Raw genomic sequence first — 19,572 nt, 5'->3', positions numbered from 1 at the left:
GAGCGGGGCCGCAGGAGCCGGGCTGGGTCCGGACGGGCCGAGATGCCCTATAAACTGAAGAAGGAGAAGGTGAGCGTGGCCCTTTCCCCCGCGCCTCCGCCTTGGGGCCTGCACGGAGCTCTGGGAGGGGCCCGAGCCAGGCCCGGGACAGCCCAGACTGACCCTCCCGCCTGGCCCCTGCAGGACTCCCGGGGCCAGCCTGTCGCCCCCGCGGCTGGCAGCACTACCAGCCTGTGCCGCAGCTGGGACAGCTCCCCCACCTTGGCCGGGATACATTCCTCCCAAATACACCTCCCACTCTTCCTCCCGCCTCCTATCCCCAGCCCTGGGTAACCTCCTCCCTCCAGATCTGCCCCACTCCCAGGTCACTCCCCTGCTTTTTTCTCCCCCGCCCCTTCCTCCCAACCTTCCCCCTCCGCCCCACACCCATTTGGGACAGCCCCTCTCATCTGAGACAGCACCTCCCTCCAGATCTGCCCCCTCCCCATCTGCAGAGCCCCTTCCCGTCTCTTCTCACCGCCTAGGATGGCCTCCTCCACCATCCCCTGCAGCCCTTTCTCTCTCTGAATCAAGCCCCCTGACCTGGGAGGCAGCTTTCTCTCTCTTCCACCCGAATCTGACTAGGCCCCTCCCTCTAGTTCTTCCTTCACACACAAACTTGTGAGCCAGGACTGAGCCCTTCCTTCTGTGGATGGAGCCTCAGAACGTCAGCACTGGAAGGGACCTCACAGCACATGCAGTCCAATCTCTAGTGGGACAGATGAGGGGACTGAGGCCCCAGCCTGGGAAGGGACTTGTCCAAGGTCACACAGATTGCTGGAGGCAGAGCTGCAATTTCAGGTCTCCCGAATTAAAGCCCCCACCCTCACCCCCCAGCCAGCATCAGCCAGCTCCCAGATCCAACCTAGACTAGTCAACCTTCCTAATCTGAGCAGGCTCCTCCCTTTATCCCTAATCCTAGGATAACCTTTGCATTTTTCTGTTTTGCAACCAGTGCTGGATTTTGTCTTTCCTGGGCCACACTTAGTCTCAAATCAGGAATCTACCTCAAAGTCAGATTAGTTTTCCTTCTTACTCCCATGGGCCAGCCACCCCTGGTCTTGACACAGGCCACTTCTTGATGTTGCCTTCTTCCACCTTCCTCTTCTACCACTATACCACCTTCCCCTCTTCCTCATCCCTGCCTTTTTCTACCCCTCTGTCTCCTGCTGTTGCTGAGGTCTGACTCAGAGGTGTGGTTTCTTTGAGGTACAGACTCACACAGAGGATGCTAGGATACCAGTTCCAGCCTCCCCCAGCTTCTTCTCCCCTGGGACCGGCCCCTCATGGTGGGGGCTGGCTCTGGCCTGGTGTTCTAGCCGCCTGCTTTATGACCCTAGAGGTGTATTGCTTTCATTTGCCTTCTGATTGGCTGAGTTGCTAGGCTGTCATCTCTGACCTTATCAATCAAACTCTCTATCCTGGAGCTATTGGGGATTTGCCAGGCAGCTGTGATTCTGGGTTGTCCCCAAAATCTGTCAGGGGCAGAGGTTTGGAGTATGGGGTTGGTGATGGTGTACTAGCAACTGAACCTCGTGGGGTGCTAACTGGGCAGGATTGTGTGCCCCACCTGGGCCCTGTCATTGGGGAGTGGGCATGACAAGGTGATTGGGGCAGCTTATCTGTAGATGATGCACATAAAAGCCACACCAGGGGCTGAGGGGTTCCTTCAAGGAGTGTGGAGGGGGGGCAGAATTCAGTTGAGGTCCCCGCCCATCGATACCTTTGGATCTGATGGAGCAGATACTGTCCTGTCCACAGAAAGCCTTTGCCTACTAGATGACTGAAAAGAAGAAACATTTTTAATTAGACTTGTGAGGACCATGAGTGTAAGTATTTCATTGAGAAAGGGTGTTGGGATCAGGTGCATGCAGCCAGGCATAACTCTGATCCCCTTTCAGGTTTAACTTTCTGCTTGATTTTTGGCTGCATTTGGCCTCCTTCAATAGTTGGCAAGTCCTGAGTGGAATGGAGGTGACAATGAGACTGAGGTTTGCCTGGATGGAGCAGGGGTGGAGAGAGTAGCCGGTGGGTGGAGAATCTTTTGTTGCTCAACATAACCTCTCCTCTTTCTCCTTCATCTCCGCGGGTCTCAATCCTGGCCATCCTTGCGGCCTCCTCCCTGAGCTGGGCCTGAGCCCTCAGTTGGGAGTGAGCTCGGGATTTGCAGAACACTTGATAGGCTGCTTATGTACTGGAATTCATTGTGGACAAGTCCTTTCTTCCCCCTTGAGATAAGCACCATTTTGGTTCTAGCATCTGCCTTGTACCATGCAGGCCCTCAGTGGATAGGTGCTGAGTCAGCCTTGGGGAGATTTGCATCCTTTCCCTTCACTCCTGTTCTGACCTGGGACTTCTCTCATTTAGGTTCCTGGGTAGGGTGCCTCTGCTCCCTCCCACTTTCTTCTTATTCGTAAATAGTAATAATAATAATAATGACCAATCTTTAGGGTTTTCATGTGCCAGGCACTGTGCTAAAGGAAGTGGGAACTGTGATTGTCACTGTTTAGTAGATGAGGAAACTGAGGCTCAGGGAGGCTAGTTAACTTGCCCATGATTATACAGCTAGGAAAAGTTAGGTCCAGAACACAAGGCTGACTCGAAAACCCATTCTTCTAGCCAAGGTGCTCCACAGCACTCATTAGCTGGGCCAGGCTGAAGTGTGTGTACACTTGTTCTGCAGGAGCCAGGCAACAAGGGTGATGGGCCTGGTTTCCCCACACGCACACACACTCACCCCCACACTCACCCCTCTTCAAGGGTGGCTGGGATCTCTCTTAGGCACCTTCCCTGAGGGATGTGTCTGAGGCATTGTGCTACCTGCTGTAGGGTGGGTGGAGGGGGACAAAGACGAATAAGGAGCTTATGATCAAGTAGAGAGAGAGAGAGATAAGATGTGTGTGCAGATAGGTCAGCCCTGTTGGAGGAGCCCATGTCTGGGGTGTGTACAGACAGTCACCTCAGTGTCATGTCCTGCCTGCATCCACACCACCCCATCCTTTTTCTCCATACCCTATGCTTGAAGCAACTTTCTGGCAGGGGTAAGTGTGACCAGCTTGGTCAGTAGGTAGTGGGAGAATGCTCAGGTCAAAGAAAGAATGCCGTCCTGCTCATGCAACTGCATTGAGCAAGCTCTGCGCCTAGGGATGGCTTTCTTCCTCCCCACCTCCACGCAGCCTCCCCCCTACTCCAGCCCACACAGCTTTCTTCTCCCTGGAATCCTTTTGCCCCCATAGTCAGAATCACTTGATTTAACCCTTCTTCCCACTGAAGGGCCTCAGGTGCTGTTGAATTGCAGGATCTCAGAGCTGGAAGTGATTTCCAAGATCCTCTAACCCAGTTCTCATTTAAGGTTTGAATCCCTTTTGCACCATCCCTTAGAGGAGACCAGCTAGCCTCTGCCTGAATGCTTCCGGGGTTGCCAGTTTCTGTGCAACTGCTCCATGAGAAGATTCCTCCTTATCTGGAGTCTCAGCCTATCTTCTTGCAACCTCAGCCCGTGGCTCTTGGGCCTCTGGATCCATAAGGAACAAGTTACATCTTTAGTCCACATGGCAGCCCTTCATTTGTTTGTGGAAGATCCATCTTGCCCCTGTCCCCCATGACTCCTCCCTTCCATTGTCAACTATCCCAGTTCCTGCAGCTGTTGCTTTGCTGGACATGCTTTTGAATCCGCTCCCAGAATGGGTTGCATTTCCCCTGAAGAACTAGAATTCGTCACTGTCCCTCCCAAAGTCTGATGCTCAGGACTGAGCCACATCCTCCAGGGATGGCCCTGTAGGTGCCAAGGACAGGGGCACTTCCATGTCCCCGATTTGCCAAACACTTGGTGCACAGTGGGCTCCTGGCACATGGATGACTGGTGCTGAGTATGCAGTCAGATCTCAATCCCCAAGTCTTTTGCACATTTGCCCCATCCTGTCCCTGTGCAATTGCTTATTTTGGCCCAAAATATAGGAAGAGATGCTGGGCAGGCCGGGGCTCTGAGCCAGCTGCCGGCTTCCTAAGAGTCACTTCAGACCAGTGCTCACTCTTTGTTGGAACTTAGGGCTTTACCCCCATTCCCATCCCAGTGCTTGTTGATGGAGGCACTCTTGGCATTTTGGGTGGGACAATTCCAGTACCTGGTAGCATTCCTGGGCACCCCTAATTAAATACCAATAGCTCCTCTAGTCTGGGTGCTATTTGTGACACCCCAAAAATGCCTCTAAAACTTTCCAGATGGTCCTAAGGGGAGAGTAGTGATTCCCCTCCAGTATGAAAGCCTCAGGCCTCCCTGGACCACTTCAGCCAGAAGCCAGTCTTGAGCAGCTTGTTCCATGATGCTTTTCCCTTAAGACTCCTAACACCATTTCTTATCTGATAGAAGGCCCTCCCAGGCCCTAAGTCACGCATCAGCCTTGTGAGATGAAAGAGCATTATCATGCTCAATTAATGTGTTAGGGATGTTTTCCTAACCAGATTCTAAAGTCCTTAGAGGAACCAAAACTCCCCTTTTGTATCCTCCTTCCCGCTCCAGGGCTAGGCACCTGGTCGGTGCTCAGTGATTCAGATTGATTGAATGCATTGGACAGAGGTTATTTGCAACAAAGATCTATGGGGTCCAGTCTAGGTCTTTTCCTTTCTCTGGCATCCACTAACCCTACCTCCATCTTCTCCCTTCAGGAGCCCCCCAAGCTTGCCAAAGGCACGGCCAAGCCCAGCAGCTCAGGCAAAGATGGTGGAGGCGAGAACCCCGAGGAGGTAAGGACTGTGGCAACTTCTTGATGGCTAGTGAGGTGAGGGATCCCAGGGGACAGAAGTCATCCAGGCACGAGGGAAGGAGGGAGGAAATATTGATTCGGCTCCCATAGCCTGAGCATGACCTGGTCAGCCCATCCAGACTGCCCTCAGGCAGGATTTCCCTTTGGCTTGGTGTAGTCCAAAGAAACCCTCCAGTTCTTCAGATTCCCCAGAGATTCTGTTGAAAGTTGTTTCTCTGTCTACCAGCAGAGAGTTGTTTGAGTTGATTGAGTGTTGAGAGTGTCTTTTTCTTGGGTCAAAAAGTTTTGTGGAACAGGGTTCTGGGGAGAAGAGAAAAAGCACATGGGTGCCTGATGGGGCGATGAGTCTGGCATGGCTCTGGGTGGGACGGGGTTGGGAGCAGCTGATGCTCCTGAGGCAGGAGGAGCTCAGCCCTCTGCCCTTGGTTTCCAGCAAATGGGACCTCCAGAAGCATAGTCACGAGCAGAGGTCAGTGCAGCTTGGCAATCTAGGGCTGTAAAGCAATAAATGACAAGCTGAGAGAGCACAGAGGGTGGAGGGACTTAAAGAAATCCTGCATATGTCCCTGAAAGTTCAGGGGTATGTCTCAAGGGATGGTCTGGATGGAGAATAATCCTAGGAACGTGTTGCCTGAGCACCCAAACTACCTGGAAGCTGGTGATCCTTGGTTTCTCTGCTGCTTCCTTCCTGTTCCGTAAACCTTTCAGAGGGATGGAGAACAGGAAACAGCTCTCTCATTATGGGCAGGCCTTGTGGCTTTTTTTTTTTTAAGAACCTGATTAACAGTGTTTGAGATTCAGATTTTTTTTGCCTCTAAAGAGACTGAAGCACTTTCACATCTGTGACCATCTTTTTAGGCCTCCTTTGAGTAATCAGAAGGACCAAGAGAGGTTTTTTCCCACTTTACAGACATGGAAGTTGAGGACTACAGAAGATAAAATACTCTTTCCTCTACACTTAGGCGGTAATCTGAGCGTGTCTTTAGAATCGTTCTTATCACTTGGTGGTGTAACCATTTGTTCCCATATGTGTCCTCCTACCAGACTGTGAACTCTGAGAGAAGGAGCTGCGTTACTGTGCCTTGCTTCTTCCTCACACCTGTGCTGAGATGCCTGCTCATAGCAGGTCCTCAGTAAATGCCTCTGTGTGTAGCTCCAAGGGCTGTCATCCCCTTTAGGAATGATGACATTTGTGGGACCTGCAGGGAAGGTAGTTGGGAGCTAGCAGCTGACATTCAAAGCAGCAAGAAAGACTCAGAAGCAGGATTTAAAGGGAGAGAAAGGAATATTTAGCCAGCTCTTCCTACTCTTTGCCTAATTAACTCTTATTTCAGTTAATAGACTGATAGGATAAGTCATTCCTTAAAGCAGCCTTCTTGACCACCGCCCCCTCCCCCCACCCGCATCCCCAAGATGCGGTCAGCACCCCTGTTATTTGCTCTTCTGATACCTAGTACCGCTCCATGGTGGCAGTTAGAGAGCTGTAATTAAACCAATCCGTGTGAATTCATTGTTTACTAGCTGCCTCCTGTGTTAGTGTGTGAACTCCATGAGGCCCAGCACATGGGAGGCCCCAGGATTTGAATGCATTAGAGAGTGAATGAATGAACCGGTGAGTGAATAAACAAACAAACGTCAGATTAGAGCTGGAAGGGAACTTAGAGTCTAACTCTCTCCTTTCACACATGAGAAAACGAATGCTCAGACAGGTTAAGAAATATGCTGGGACCGAATGCTATGCCATCTTCATTTCCTTCTGGACATATCTGTTCATGGCAGAAGGTCAATTTCAAGCCCTCTGGAAAAGGAGAGTGTGCATTCACCTTGGGTTCCATTTTGTGAGATGCTGCTCAGGGCTCCCCAGTGTGAAGCAGCTGCAGTAATTCCAACCCATAACTTTCCAGAAACTCATTTGGCCCCAGGCAGGGGGATGCTGGAAAAGTTGGAGGTCAGGCTGCGAAGCTCAGGTGGTCAGAAACTCTTTGGCTCAATGCTTCCCTTGCCCTTTTTCTAGTTCAGAATTTTGGGCTCTTCCATCCAAATTCACCCTGTATCAGGCATTTGCCAGAGCTTTTCCAATTGATCTTAACAGTAACAGCAGCTCACATTTATTTTATTGAGCAGTTACTATGTGCCAGACTTGGTGCTACGTGTTTTTCATGCATTTTCTTGTTTAATCATCACAACACTCCTCTGAGGTCATACTGTTATTATCCCCCCCACCCCATTTACAGATGAAACTGAGGATCAGAGATGTTAAATAGCTTTTACTCAGTAAGTAAATGGCACAGCTGGAATTCAGCCCAGATCTGTGTGGCTCGGAAACCAGTGCTCCCATGTCCTTAATGACATGATACTCTGCCTCTGAAATCCTGGAAGAGAATCCTAGAACTGAAAGGAGCCTGGGGAGATAAGGTCAGGCTCACTGTGACCTGCCCATCCAGAAAAGGGTGTTTCCTGGTCTCTCTTCGGAGAAAGCAATTCAATGATGTTGACTATTCCACGTGCTGTATCCAATGCTGCATTCTGGGAGTGGGCGCAAAGGAAGGAAGAAATTATCCCAATCTTCCCCACTTCAGCCTGTCCTTTCTGTAACCAGAGATGTTGCCCTAAAAACATTTTTGGTGTTATCAGCCCTCTACTTAAAAACCTCTGTTGGCATCTCATTGCTTAAAAGTTCAAATCAAACCCAAACTTGCTAGCCGGATGAGCTGGCTCCACTCCATTTTCCCAGCATCTGTCTTGCTTCTTGTCCCACTGAATGTCCAGACTTCTGATATGACAGGCCCTTTTGATGACTCAGGGCTCTTACAGATGTGGTTCCGTTAGCCAGAAATGCTTTATTTCTCTCCTTTCTTTGCTGTCTAAACTCACACTTATGCTTTAAGAGTCCAATCAAATGTCACCTCTTCAGGGAGTTCTTCCCGTTCTTGCAGGCAGAGTCTGTAGCTCAGCCATCCGTGTCCCCGTATCCATTGTGGCTCTCTCTGTTCTTGCATTTCCCTTGTCCTGTCAGCTGCTCTTATGTCTGTTTTGCCCACTGGACTATGAGCTCTTTGAGGGCAACAGCCATGTCTTATTTGCCTTTTTACCTCTAATGCTTAGCATGATTTTTATTGAATAAATGAAGGAAGAGATTAAGTACAGCTAGATGAAGTTCTCGATGTCAGTAGGGGACAGAATGCCCCTGTGATTTTCAGAGTTTTAAAGTTACCTAGTCTGTATTTTTAGGCCAGTTAATTATGCAAATTAGTCTGCAACTTTTACTGTTGATTTTATCTTTCATCTTTCTCTTTCAGTACTTTCTATAATGGTTAAATTATATTTCTATTCCCTACTTTATGTTTAAATGCTTGGGTTTAATAGGTGTTAGGTTCAGGTTTGACCAGGATTGTTTCCGAGTGGTCAAGTTCAGTTGAAATCTCCTGGTTGTGAGTTTTGGTGCTTGTATTAGTTTTCTGAGGCTGCTGTAATAAATCACAAGTGATGGCTTAAAACAACAGCTTGTGGCTTAAAACAACCTCTGTAGGCCAGAGGTCTGAAATCAAGGTGTTGACAGGGCTGTGCTCCCTCTGAAGGCTCCAGGAGAGAATCCTTCCTTGCCTCTTCCAGCTTCTGGTGGCTCCAGACATTCCTTGGCTTGTAGCAGCATCACTCAACTCTCCGTCTCCATCTTCACATGGCCTTCCCCTCTGTTTTCTATTCTTTCTGTGTCTTTTCCTCTGCTTATTAAGTACACTTGTCATTGGATTTGGAGCCCACCCAGACAATCCAGGATGATCTCATTTCAAGATCTTTAATTTAATAACGACTGAAAAGACCCTCTTTCCAAATAATGTCACATTCACAGGTTCTGGATGGATGTATCTTTTGGGGGCCACCATTCAACCCAGTGTGGTGCTTAAATTCAAAGCGTCACTTGAGGCCTGAATCTAAGAAGGTTTCTGCAAGTATGGATCTTGTTGAGAGTTTAGAAGTGGAAGGAAAAGGTACTTGAGGCAGAGGAGATGGCCACTACAGAGTCTCAGAAGTGGGACTGGGCAGGACATAGTAGGAGGTGGACAGATTGGTCAGGTCACCTTTGGTCAGCTGCTCCAATGGCTGCAGAGAGTTCTCTAGGGGCTTACTGCCCCTCACCTCCACCCCAGGTCATTGGAGAAGTTAGAGAAAGGGTTGACCATTATGTGAGTCACTGGCATGTCCCCACACCTCCCTTCTGACAAGCTCATTAAATCCTAGCAAAGGCGCACAGACCCAGGGGACACCTCATTGGGCCTTGGCAGCCGGGGGATTTTCTGGCTGAGGCAGCTGTCTCTCAAATGCCTCTAGTGTCTGAAGCCTGGGAGCCAGTAGTCCTTCTAGAAGCAGGGTGGTCCAGGGGGGTGGGGGTGGGGCAGGCTAAGCCTGCTCAGCTGCCCTCAGGCCACTCTAGCCTTCAACAGCTCAATCCCTATGTGGAAGGGACCTGAGGCACCAACTTGTCAGGGTTTTTTTCTTAAAACTCATTTTTCAGCTCTGCAACCCACTGTTCTCTTGAGACCTTACAAGGAGAATGGTTGGGAAATCACTGATCTAGTCCATCCCCCTTAGCAAAAAAGAATTGAGGCCTTGCTTTTCCCTAGATGTCCCCTCAGTCCCAGCTTCATGGAGGTGCTGTGTGTCTGCCTGTCATTTGGAAGGATGGAGACAGACATTCTTCCTCAGACATCCCTCAGGCCAGCACTGAGCCCCTCACCCTCTTATCACCAATGAGGTTCCTGAGTTGGGACAGGAAAGGAAGGGCCTCTGGGAGGGGCCTGGGCAGGAACTGACAGCCTCAACAGCCTTAATCAACCATCAAGCGTTCACTGACTCCCTTTAGCAGCCAGTGCTGGGGGAGTCCAGAGGAAACCAGGGTCCTGGCTCTCAAGGGACTTGCCAGCTGGGTGTGAGGGTGATGACACATGAATGGATAAATACCTGAGGAAGAGGTGTCACTAGGGAGTGAGAGTGTTCGCACGTCTTGGGGTGAGGAGCACCCAAGGGCTGGAGTGACCCCAGAAGGCTTTTTGGAAGACTTAAGCTGGGTCTGCATGATGCAGTGCTTTCCTGAGTGCCCCATTTTAAAACAAGGAGGATAATGGACTCAAGAGAGCATTGAAGTGTGCTAGTTTCAGGAGTTCCAGGTTGCATTCATAGAATTCAGGGATGGGAAATAATAATGGTAATAATAAAGAAAATTCTTAAAAGCACTTTTTGTGTGCCGCGCACATGTGCCTTATTACAACCCTATGAGGTAGATACTATTATCATCCCCATTTTGTAAATGAGTCAACTGAGGCACAGAAAGGCTATATGGCTTTCTAGAGGTCATTCTAGCTAGTAAGTCTGGCTTGAGTCTGTGTTCTTGAACACTAAGATCCATGGATAAGGGTTTGGTTGTTCTTAAGGCTGGGAAATGGAAACCTGAAGCAGAGGAGGGTCTGGGTGCACAACAAGCTCTGGCCCTCCTCTGCCATCTCTCCCTCTGTGCCCCCCAGCCCCAGAGACATTTTAAATCAACCACATGCAGACCCCAGACTCCAGTGTGCCTTGCACTGTCGAACCAAAATCACCCTGGCTGAGTGTTGGTAACAGGAAGAAAGACGTGCTGGCCGCCAGCTCTAGCCCCACTTCCTTGCATTCCCTTAGTCACACCGGTGTCTGGGGCTGTTTCCGGTGGAGGAGAGGGAGAGAGGGCAGAGTGCTAGCGAGGTCTGTCCCAGGCCGGACCCAGAGAGGTCACAAAACCCAACATGATTGTTTTTATACAAAATTCAGAGTATATACAAAGGGTAAAATTTCTGCCTCCTTCCCTTCCCCTGTTCCAGAGGAGCTCAAATTCCCCTATTCTTATAGGAAAGAGTAAGATGTCTGAGTGTGGGGTGGGGCTGGAGAGGAGGTGGCGATGGGGGCACCAGGGCAAGAGGTCACCTTTTCCTGTGGTGCGGACACCCGGTAGAAACAGCCTGGCACCTCTGGGCCTAGGCTAGTCTCTGGTTAGGGACAAGGGCTGTCCTGGAGTGCAGCCTCCCTCCTCTCCCAGCAAGGTGTTGCCTGGCTGGCCAGGAGCACCTGTGGGTGGACAGTCCTGCCAACCCCTGTGTTTAGGCTTCTGAAAATGGGCTTCGTGGGCCTCCGACACCAGTATCTGGGAGGAAGTAAAGGACTAGGTTTTCAAAGTCAGCTGTATTTTTCCCATTATAAAAGCAGTGTCAGCTTGTAGAATATTTAGAAAAGTAGAAAAAGTTACCTATATTACCCACAGAGATAGTCGTTAGCCAGATGGTGGGCTTGCTTGTTCTTTTCCTTCCCTTATTTTTTGTTCTGTGCATCGTTTTAATGTAGCTCAGCTCATTTTGCATATACAGTTTACTATTGTTCATATTTAAATTAGCATAGGAAGCAGTTTTCTGTCTTACATCATTTTAGGTCTTTGTTTTATTTTAAATTTTTTATCAAAGTAATTTCACACACATAGTTCAGAAAGTCAAATAGTCCTGATAGGCTTGTAAGGAAAAGAGCAGCCCGTGGTCCAGGCTGCTCTGCTCCCACTGTTCTGTGGCAGTCACTTTCAACTCGTAGCTCTTTCTTCTGAGATTGACTTCTGTATTTCTAAATAAGATTCTTTTGCTGCTTTTTTAAAAAAAAAATATTTTTGTGATTAGACCTCATCTACTGACTTTCTGCTATGGAGAAATGAAGGCTTCAGCTCTCTTATATCCCCACACAGACATTGCCCCTTCTCCCAAAATACTTATCACCAATTTTGGGTAAATTACTATGACTGCGTAAATATTTTGCACAGCTGAACCGTGTATGATTACGTTTATCTTGTACTTTTCATAAACTAATTTAAACTCCATAATATTCCATTTACTTAAAAAGATTTTTTTTCTATTATAAATAAGTGTTGAAAATGCACACAAAACATTTTTATATTTAGACTTTTTCTTAGGCTCATTTTCTAGTAGTTACACTGCTGTGACATGGGAACACATTGTTTCTTTTACCTTTTAATTGAAGAATGTTGCAGATACAGTTAAGTGGGTAAAGTACAGCAATCTTAGATGTCCTGCTGCGTGGATTTTTACATTTTATACACCATGTAACCACCTCCCAGGTCCAGTCAGGATATAGAACGGTTGCATCACTCAGAAGTTTCCTCATACCCCTTCTGGGTCAGTATCTTCATACCCTGCCCCCGGCCTGGGCAAAATAACTACTTTTCTCATTTCTTTCACCATCGATTAGTTTTGCCTGTTCTTGAACTGGAATGAATATTTGGAGGCTCTTGATGTACAGAGAGTGGGCATCAGTTGGGGAGCCACTTCTTGACAACTCCCTTCCCAGAGTTATGCCTGTAGTTATCCTTATGACTGTGTCCTTAGCTCCCTCATGGCGGGAGACAGGCATCAATGGACTGGGGGTGGGTAGTGCCCCGGTCTGGGGTGGGAGGCAGTATCTTATAGAGTGGACTTCAAAGAATTACTTGTTTGACCAGGCCCAGCCACAGCCCCAGCCGCAGCCCCAGCCCCAGCCCCCATCATCCAACAAGCGTCCCAGCAATAGCACACCGCCCCCCACACAGCTAAGCAAAATCAAGTACTCAGGGGGGCCCCAGATTGTCAAGAAGGAGCGGCGGCAGAGCTCCTCCCGCTTCAACCTCAGCAAGAACCGGGAGTTACAGAAGCTTCCTGCTCTGAAAGGTACGTGGAAACAAGCCACGGGCTAGTGCAGTAGGCCTAGGCTAGGGGCATTGGGCATTGACAGAATAGAGGTTTGGAGGGCATTTGGAGGGGAAGGGAATTCCAGAGAATATGAGGGGGAGTTCCACTAGGCTAGGGGTGCCAGGGGAGTAGAGTGGGGTGAAGGAAAATCCTTAAGGTGACTAGGGCATCGCAGTGAAAGACTGGGGAGGAGAACTTGACTCTTGGGGTCCCCCACAGATTCACCGACCCAGGAGCGGGAGGAGCTGTTTATCCAGAAGCTCCGCCAGTGCTGCGTCCTCTTTGACTTTGTGTCAGACCCCCTCAGTGACCTCAAATTCAAGGAGGTGAAGCGAGCAGGACTCAATGAGATGGTGGAGTACATCACCCATAGCCGCGATGTTGTCACAGAGGCCATTTACCCTGAGGCTGTCACCATGGTGGGCACAAGGAAAGGGAAAAAAGGGCAGGGGTGGGGGACCTGGACAAGTTCAGAGGCCCTGGAGAAGGCCAATGGAGCTCTAACCTGGACCCCGCTGCTCAGTTTTCAGTGAACCTCTTCCGGACGCTGCCACCTTCATCAAATCCCACTGGGGCCGAGTTCGACCCAGAGGAAGATGAGCCCACCCTGGAAGCTGCATGGCCGCATCTGCAGGTACCAGGGCAAGGGAGCAGGTTGACCCTGGCTGCAGGGAATGGGGGTTCTCTCTGAGACCTGCAGCTAGGGGGCATCTCCCAGCCCTTGGGGAATTCTCCCTAAGTGGATACTTTCCTTTCTCCTCACAGCTCGTGTATGAGTTTTTCTTACGTTTTCTTGAGTCTCCTGATTTCCAGCCAAACATAGCCAAGAAGTACATTGACCAGAAGTTTGTCCTTGCTGTGAGTTGCTGAAATTCCTTTCCTTCCCTGTTGCTTCCATTACATGAACTCTAGCCTGCCTCCTATGCCAGCTGCTCTTTCTCTTTATGCTGAACATACTGGGTTTCAGTTGCTTCTAGTGCAAGGAGACTATGGGGGTGGGGTTAAAAAGGCTTACTCTTGCCATTATGACGCTTAACATCATAATGGAAGGAAACAAAAACATAGCACAGCACTTTTCCCCCCTCAACCAGGTACATACACATTTACTCAGACATCACCTTGAGTACAGCAATATAATAATCATTCTGCTTCCCAAAGACTTGCCTCACACCCCCACTCCAGAGAACTCTGGGGCTTCCCTTGGCTAGACCCCTGTATCCAGCTCCGGCTTTCCTCGGCTCCTGCCTCACTCGCTGCCTCCCTCCCTCCCACTGCCAGCTCCTGGACCTGTTTGACAGTGAGGATCCTCGAGAGCGGGACTTCCTTAAGACCATCTTGCATCGTATCTATGGCAAGTTTTTGGGACTCCGGGCCTATATCCGTCGGCAGATCAACCATATCTTCTACAGGTAAGGCCAGAACCCCAGGTAGCCCCCCAACTGAGGTGGGGTGGGAGAAGGGTCGGAGGGGGGACTCTGCAGACAGCAGAATGCTGGCGGGACATCAGGGGCTGTGTCGAGAGTACTTTCTCTTCCCTTAGGTTCATCTATGAGACGGAGCATCACAACGGGATTGCCGAGCTCCTGGAGATTCTGGGCAGGTGAGAAGTGGGGTAGGGGCGCGGATGCCTGAAAAAGGTTGGGAGGATTGGTACATTGAGCTTGGTCCTGGCCCTTTGGTCCTAATATACTTCCTGCCCTTAACTCTCAGCATCATCAATGGCTTTGCCCTGCCCCTTAAGGAAGAGCACAAGATGTTCCTCATCCGTGTTCTGCTTCCCCTTCACAAGGTCAAGTCCCTGAGTGTTTATCATCCTCAGGTGAGCTGCTTTCCTCCTAATGATGCCTGACTCAGGTAGCAAAGAAAAGAGAAAAAGAGAGGGAACGTATGCCTCTCGGGATAGGATGGCAGAAGTAGGTGGGGTAATTCCTTCCCTAACCTCTCTTACCATTCTGGGATCTAATTTCTGCCACTGACCTTTCTGAGATATTCTGGGATCTGCACCTCACCTCCTTTCTACCTCAACCTTTTGCAGTTGGCATACTGTGTGGTACAATTCCTGGAGAAGGAGAGCAGTCTGACTGAGCCGGTAATTCCCCTTCCATGCCCCAGGGTCCACCTTTTACTGCCATCATCATCACTTGCCAGTCTGTACCTATTGAGCAGTGCCCTAAGTGGCTCTCAGGAGGGATGTGGCCTGACAGGTGACATGGTTTCCTTTCTGAAGTAAAAGTGAAACCTTATACACACAGTGAATAGACCCAAGCCAGAGAAGCATGAGCAATTAGCTCACCAGGCTGTGGGAGGGGGCAGAAAGGCTTCCTGGAGGAAGAGGCAGGTGTTAAGTGAGAATTTTACCCCCATGTTCTCTTTTCCCCACAGGTGATTGTGGGACTTCTCAAGTTCTGGCCTAAGACCCACAGCCCTAAGGAGGTGATGTTCCTGAATGAACTGGAGGAGATTCTGGATGTCATTGAACCTTCAGAATTCAGCAAAGTGATGGAACCACTCTTCCGCCAGCTTGCCAAGTGTGTCTCCAGCCCCCATTTCCAGGTGAGACCCAGCCCTGGCATATCCCAACCCCAGCCTCCCAGAAACTGAGGAAAGGGCCTTCAGAGAAGTGACCATACCCCTCCTGAGTCCCACCTCTCCCCACCAGGTGGCAGAGCGTGCTCTTTATTACTGGAACAACGAGTATATCATGAGCCTGATAAGTGACAATGCTGCCCGAGTCCTCCCCATCATGTTTCCTGCACTCTACCGGAACTCCAAAAGCCACTGGAATAAGTAGGGAGCTGGGCTGGGGCTGGGAAGTGGGGATCTGGTTTTGGAACCTTTGAGGGTGTGGAGGAAATAAAGAGCCACAGGTCTCACCTGGTGACTCAACGAGTGGGGGAGGTGCCCATGCATATGCACAGGACCCACGAGGTTCTGACTGTTGCAGAGCAAAGACTGATGTGAGAGATCTCTGTGACAACTAACAGCAGAGCAGTGCTGGCATTACGGGATATTCTACAGGTCACATCACCGCTTTGGAGACATAATTCCATGCTTAAGAAACTGATGTGATCCTCTTAGAGGCTGTATGTAAAGAATCCTAGTGTTGTAAAAGGCTTTCCTGCTGAAAGCAAGCTCACTGTGGTGTAGACACGGACCACTGTGCTGATGGGAGGCCATTAGAGTGTGTTAGAGAGTGGGAAGTGCCTGGGGTGAGGTAAGGATGGACAGGTGGACCAATATGTGTAAAAACCGTGAAAAACTAATCGCAGGTTACGTGCCAGTTACATTGATTTGGCGAGCTCACCAGTACAGAGATTAGTGAAATGGGAGCAGTAAATGAGCAAGCTCTTAGAGCACCTTCTGGGAGAGTAAACAGGGATCCTGCTTCTCGGGACAGGCTCAGGCCTCCTATACCTCATCTGTCTTCCTGGTGGCAGGACAATCCATGGGCTGATCTACAATGCCCTGAAGCTGTTTATGGAGATGAATCAGAAACTGTTTGATGACTGCACACAGCAATACAAGGCAGAGAAGCAGAAGTGAGTTATCGCCCCCTGGGGGACTTTCATCTTCGACCACCAGCTCCCTCTGTTTCTCTCAAGCCCACCGCAATCCTACCTTTGCTCTTGTTACTGCTCCCCCAGGGGCCGGTTCCGAATGAAGGAAAGAGAAGAGATGTGGCAAAAGATTGAGGAGCTGGCCCGGCTTAATCCCCAGGTGAGGTTTCCCTGCCACAGCCCCAAACTGAGACGCCTATCTTGGGCTGAGGGAGGGCTTATTTGTGGAGGACTAGGAGGCTGATGGTCTCACAGTCTCTGAAACGGCTCTTACCACTAGTTCATGCCTTTTCTCCCTCTCAGTATCCCATGTTCCGAGCTCCTCCACCACTGCCCCCCGTGTACTCGATGGAGACAGAGACCCCCACAGCAGAGGACATCCAGCTTCTGAAGAGGACGGTGGAGACAGAGGCTGTGCAGGTGCAGGGCTCTGAGGGTGCGGGGAGTAGAAATGAAAGACAGCTCTGGAAGGGAGAGGAGACAGGAGCAAAAGAGACAAAGAATGGGGGAGAGGGGAACGGGGAACGGATGGGCAACAGAATTACTTGAGAATTGTTCACCATTTCTTGTCTTTTCCCTGTCCATACACAGATGCTGAAGGACATCAAGAAGGAGAAAGTGTTACTTCGGCGGAAGTCAGAGCTGCCCCAGGATGTGTATACCATCAAGGCACTGGAGGCCCACAAGCGGGCAGAAGAGTTCCTAACTGCCAGCCAGGAGGCTCTCTGACCCCCTCACCTTCCCACATCACAGGGCCACAGCCCACTCAGCCCTGGGACGCTGCCCCTGCCCTCCACCCTCTGCTCCCCACTGGCTGATTTGGGGCAAGGCAGTGCCTCTCTGGCTCCTCTAGGAAGGGGCATGTGGTCATTTGAAGCAGGGACTACCCACAACATGGTCCCTCTTCTCCCCAAAATGTGTTCTTGCCTTCCTGTGGTTAGTACAGACAGGCTGAGCACTGAGATGTTAGTGCTCAGACAACCTGGGGATGTCCACCCCTCTCCTGCTCCTAACCCCACAGCTACCTGAAGCCGGTCTCAGAAAAACACATGCACACACGTAAGAATACACATGCCTCACTACTCTTCCTTTTATCCTCATTTAAACTCCAGGTGTTTTTCCTTCTCTCCTTTCCCTGCAGAGGCATGTAGGGAGCAGTAGGAAATTATTCTCACCAAAGTCATGTCAAGCCCCACTGGCCCCTGGAGTGGAGCCACCCCCAACAGCACAAATAGGTCCCCAGCCCTAGCAGTGTGCAGGCTGATGGGGTTGTATTATTTCTTACCCCCTTCGCGACCGAAACACCATTGTGGAGAGATCAAAAAGAAAAGTACAGGCAATGGACAACAGGTGATGAACATAGGGGCCCAGACAGACCAAGGAGTCAAGGAGGATGAACACCCTACCCTTTGCCCCCTCTTTGGGGAACAGCAGCCCTAAGATCACAGATGTGGAAGGGACTACCCTGAGACTGACTGCTTTCCTGTGCTATTGGTTCCCAATGCTGGAAGGAAGCAGGGAGCAGTGCCTCAAGCATGGCTCCCCACAACACCTATTTATTTCTGTTTGTCCCCTCACTTGGAGGGGCCAGGGGCTGGGGAGGGCCAAACCCAGGTTCCAGGGGCACAGGCAGTGCGGCTCTTGGCTGTGTACATAGGGTGCTTTATTCTCCACAGAGTGATACATGCTAAGGTGGGTTGGGCTTGGGCCAATGTCCCCATATGTACAGAACTGAATAAAGTGGGTCTCTGAGAAGTCTTATTTGCCTTAATGTGGAAAGGGAGATGGGGAGGATGGAGATGGATGTGTTCAGTCCTGTGCTGGTTCTGGCCTGGAATGCAGGGAGATAAGGCAGCTCTCAGTGTAGTCACTTCCAGGCAGGGGACGCCTGCCGGGCTTGGAGAGCCTTCTGTACCACATCTTCCCACTGAGCATCTGAGATCTCTTGAGCCCAGGCAGGAACCCCTGGTGCAGGCAGGCTTACTCCAGCCATTGTCCTTTTCACCAGCTCTACATGTTCTGAAATCATAACCAGAGGCCAGTTAGGGGACAGAAACAATGGAACCAGCTCTCCTCCCCACTCCTGGAATCAACCCGGAGCCCTTGGGCTGATGAGATCACCAAATTCATCTTGTTATTTCTAGGCAAGCCTGCCCTTCCCCTCAAGTCTAGCAGAATAGCATTTTGCCTGGATTCTGAAGTCTGCAAAATCTTAGGTTATAAATCGCCATTTTAGGAACAGGATATTCCTTTGTGACTTTCCCATACCGGCCCTGGCCAGTCCCTGTCCTCCATAATTATTCCAGAATGAAAGAATGGTCTTTTTACCTGGGTCCATGGGAATAGAGCTGTGGTTGCTCAATGCTGTAGCTCCCTCCTCCTCTTCATCCTCACTCTCTAATGGTGGGTCAGGCAAATGCAGACCCAGGGCCTGCAGAGCCAGAGAGAAGACTGTTTGGGACCAGCCCTTCAGAACTCCTAGCTTTACATGCTCAGAAACAGTCCCTTCCCAGTACCTGGATCCGCTCCTGGATATCAGCAACTACATCATCTCCATCACCTACTGGTGTCAACTCCACCTCCTCTTGTTCAGGATCTTGGTTCAGGGGCTGGTAAGAGTAGCCAGCTGGGCCTGACCCGACTTCCTCCTGCTCTTCCTCAGGCTCCTCGCTGCTCCAATCCCCAGTGCCTTCTGTAGGGCCCTGGTGCGGCCCCAGTTCCTCAGTCTGATTGGGGAAGATTCGCTCCGGGCCCATGGTGTCTCCCCCTAGAACTACTGCTGCCATCCGGGCAGGGGCTGCAAGAATAGGAAGCAGGTGGATAGGGAGCGCATGGAACTAGGCCCACCTCCAGCCTCCCATCCAGTTCCTTGTGGTCTCCTCCTGCGTCCGCAAAACGTTTAAACGCCCCCAAGCTTCCTGTTCCCAACTCTCCAGCTCAGTCTCTCCTCAGCCTCTCCTTAGCCCTCCACCTCTTAAGTCGGCTCTATCTCAAACCAGGATCTACCCGCCCTGCTCCATCAATTCCTAAATAGCTCAACCAGAGTCCCGTTACCTCCAAAAGACACCTTTAGACCAGTCCCCACCCCCCAGTTTGGGAACCCCGGGTCGCCAAACAGGCTCTCCTAGACAAGGGCGTCCCTGCCCCTTTCTCCCCTCTTCTAGGCGCTTCCCTCTCTACCGCCTGACAGACGCTCTTCAGCCCCCAGGGGCTCCCCTCGAATGGCCCCAGATGCAGCGTCCCCCACCCGCCCCCACGGACTTTCGGCGCTGGTATCTTCACGCGCCTCACCCGCTCAGAGCCCGAGTCCGAACCCACACCTTCACTTCCGGCCCGGCAGGACGTGCTGGGGCGCCTGGCGCTCCAGCCCCACCCCTCGCTCATGATTGACGCGAGCGAGGACGAGTTGTCCGCCCTTTACCCCGCCACTGCCATCCCCTGACCAGACAACAAAGGACTACGTTA

At 50.7% G+C, this 19,572-nt stretch overlaps 2 protein-coding genes across 2 annotated transcripts; one reads left to right on the top strand and one right to left on the bottom strand.

Moving 5' to 3' along the window:
- Positions 1–42: 42 nt before the first annotated feature.
- PPP2R5D (protein phosphatase 2 regulatory subunit B'delta) lies at positions 43–17,862 on the top strand. Its single transcript, XM_037842655.1, has 16 exons — positions 43–69; positions 4,705–4,782; positions 12,325–12,529; positions 12,770–12,969; positions 13,074–13,184; positions 13,316–13,408; positions 13,829–13,959; positions 14,091–14,150; positions 14,261–14,369; positions 14,586–14,639; positions 14,933–15,103; positions 15,210–15,337; positions 15,988–16,089; positions 16,195–16,267; positions 16,411–16,527; positions 16,699–17,862. The coding sequence occupies exons 1-16, from the start codon at positions 43–45 to the stop codon at positions 16,834–16,836; spliced, it is 1,797 nt and encodes a 598-aa protein (XP_037698583.1). The 3' UTR covers positions 16,837–17,862.
- On the bottom strand, positions 17,749–19,553 carry MEA1 (male-enhanced antigen 1). The gene is made up of 4 exons (XM_037842660.1): positions 19,399–19,553; positions 18,624–18,904; positions 18,436–18,538; positions 17,749–18,126 (listed from the first exon to the last, which is right to left on the bottom strand). Exons 2-4 carry the CDS (start codon positions 18,891–18,893, stop codon positions 17,975–17,977), a joined length of 525 nt encoding a protein of 174 aa, XP_037698588.1. The 5' UTR covers positions 18,894–18,904; positions 19,399–19,553; the 3' UTR covers positions 17,749–17,974.
- Positions 19,554–19,572: the final 19 nt, after the last annotated feature.

This window comes from Choloepus didactylus, chromosome 7, assembly GCF_015220235.1.
Source record: "Choloepus didactylus isolate mChoDid1 chromosome 7, mChoDid1.pri, whole genome shotgun sequence".
NCBI classification, from domain to species: domain Eukaryota; kingdom Metazoa; phylum Chordata; class Mammalia; order Pilosa; family Megalonychidae; genus Choloepus; species Choloepus didactylus.
The sequence above is the reverse complement of the archived record's forward strand: the minus strand, read 5'-3'. Positions and strand labels throughout refer to the sequence as shown.

Excerpts from the sequence above, each read along its gene's own strand:
- PPP2R5D (XM_037842655.1), top strand. The coding sequence starts at position 43 with ATGCCCTATAAACTGAAGAAGGAGAAG. Across the intron at positions 70-4,704 it reads ATAAACTGAAGAAGGAGAAG|GAGCCCCCCAAGCTTGCCAA; the intron begins GTGAGCGTGGCC and ends TTCTCCCTTCAG. Across the intron at positions 16,268-16,410 it reads TGGCCCGGCTTAATCCCCAG|TATCCCATGTTCCGAGCTCC; the intron begins GTGAGGTTTCCC and ends TCTCCCTCTCAG.
- MEA1 (XM_037842660.1), bottom strand. The coding sequence starts at position 18,893 with ATGGCAGCAGTAGTTCTAGGGGGAGACACCATGGGCCCGGAGCGAATC. Across the intron at positions 18,539-18,623 it reads ATATCCAGGAGCGGATCCAG|GCCCTGGGTCTGCATTTGCC; the intron begins GTACTGGGAAGG and ends CTGGCTCTGCAG. Across the intron at positions 18,127-18,435 it reads CTCTATTCCCATGGACCCAG|AACATGTAGAGCTGGTGAAA; the intron begins GTAAAAAGACCA and ends TTATGATTTCAG.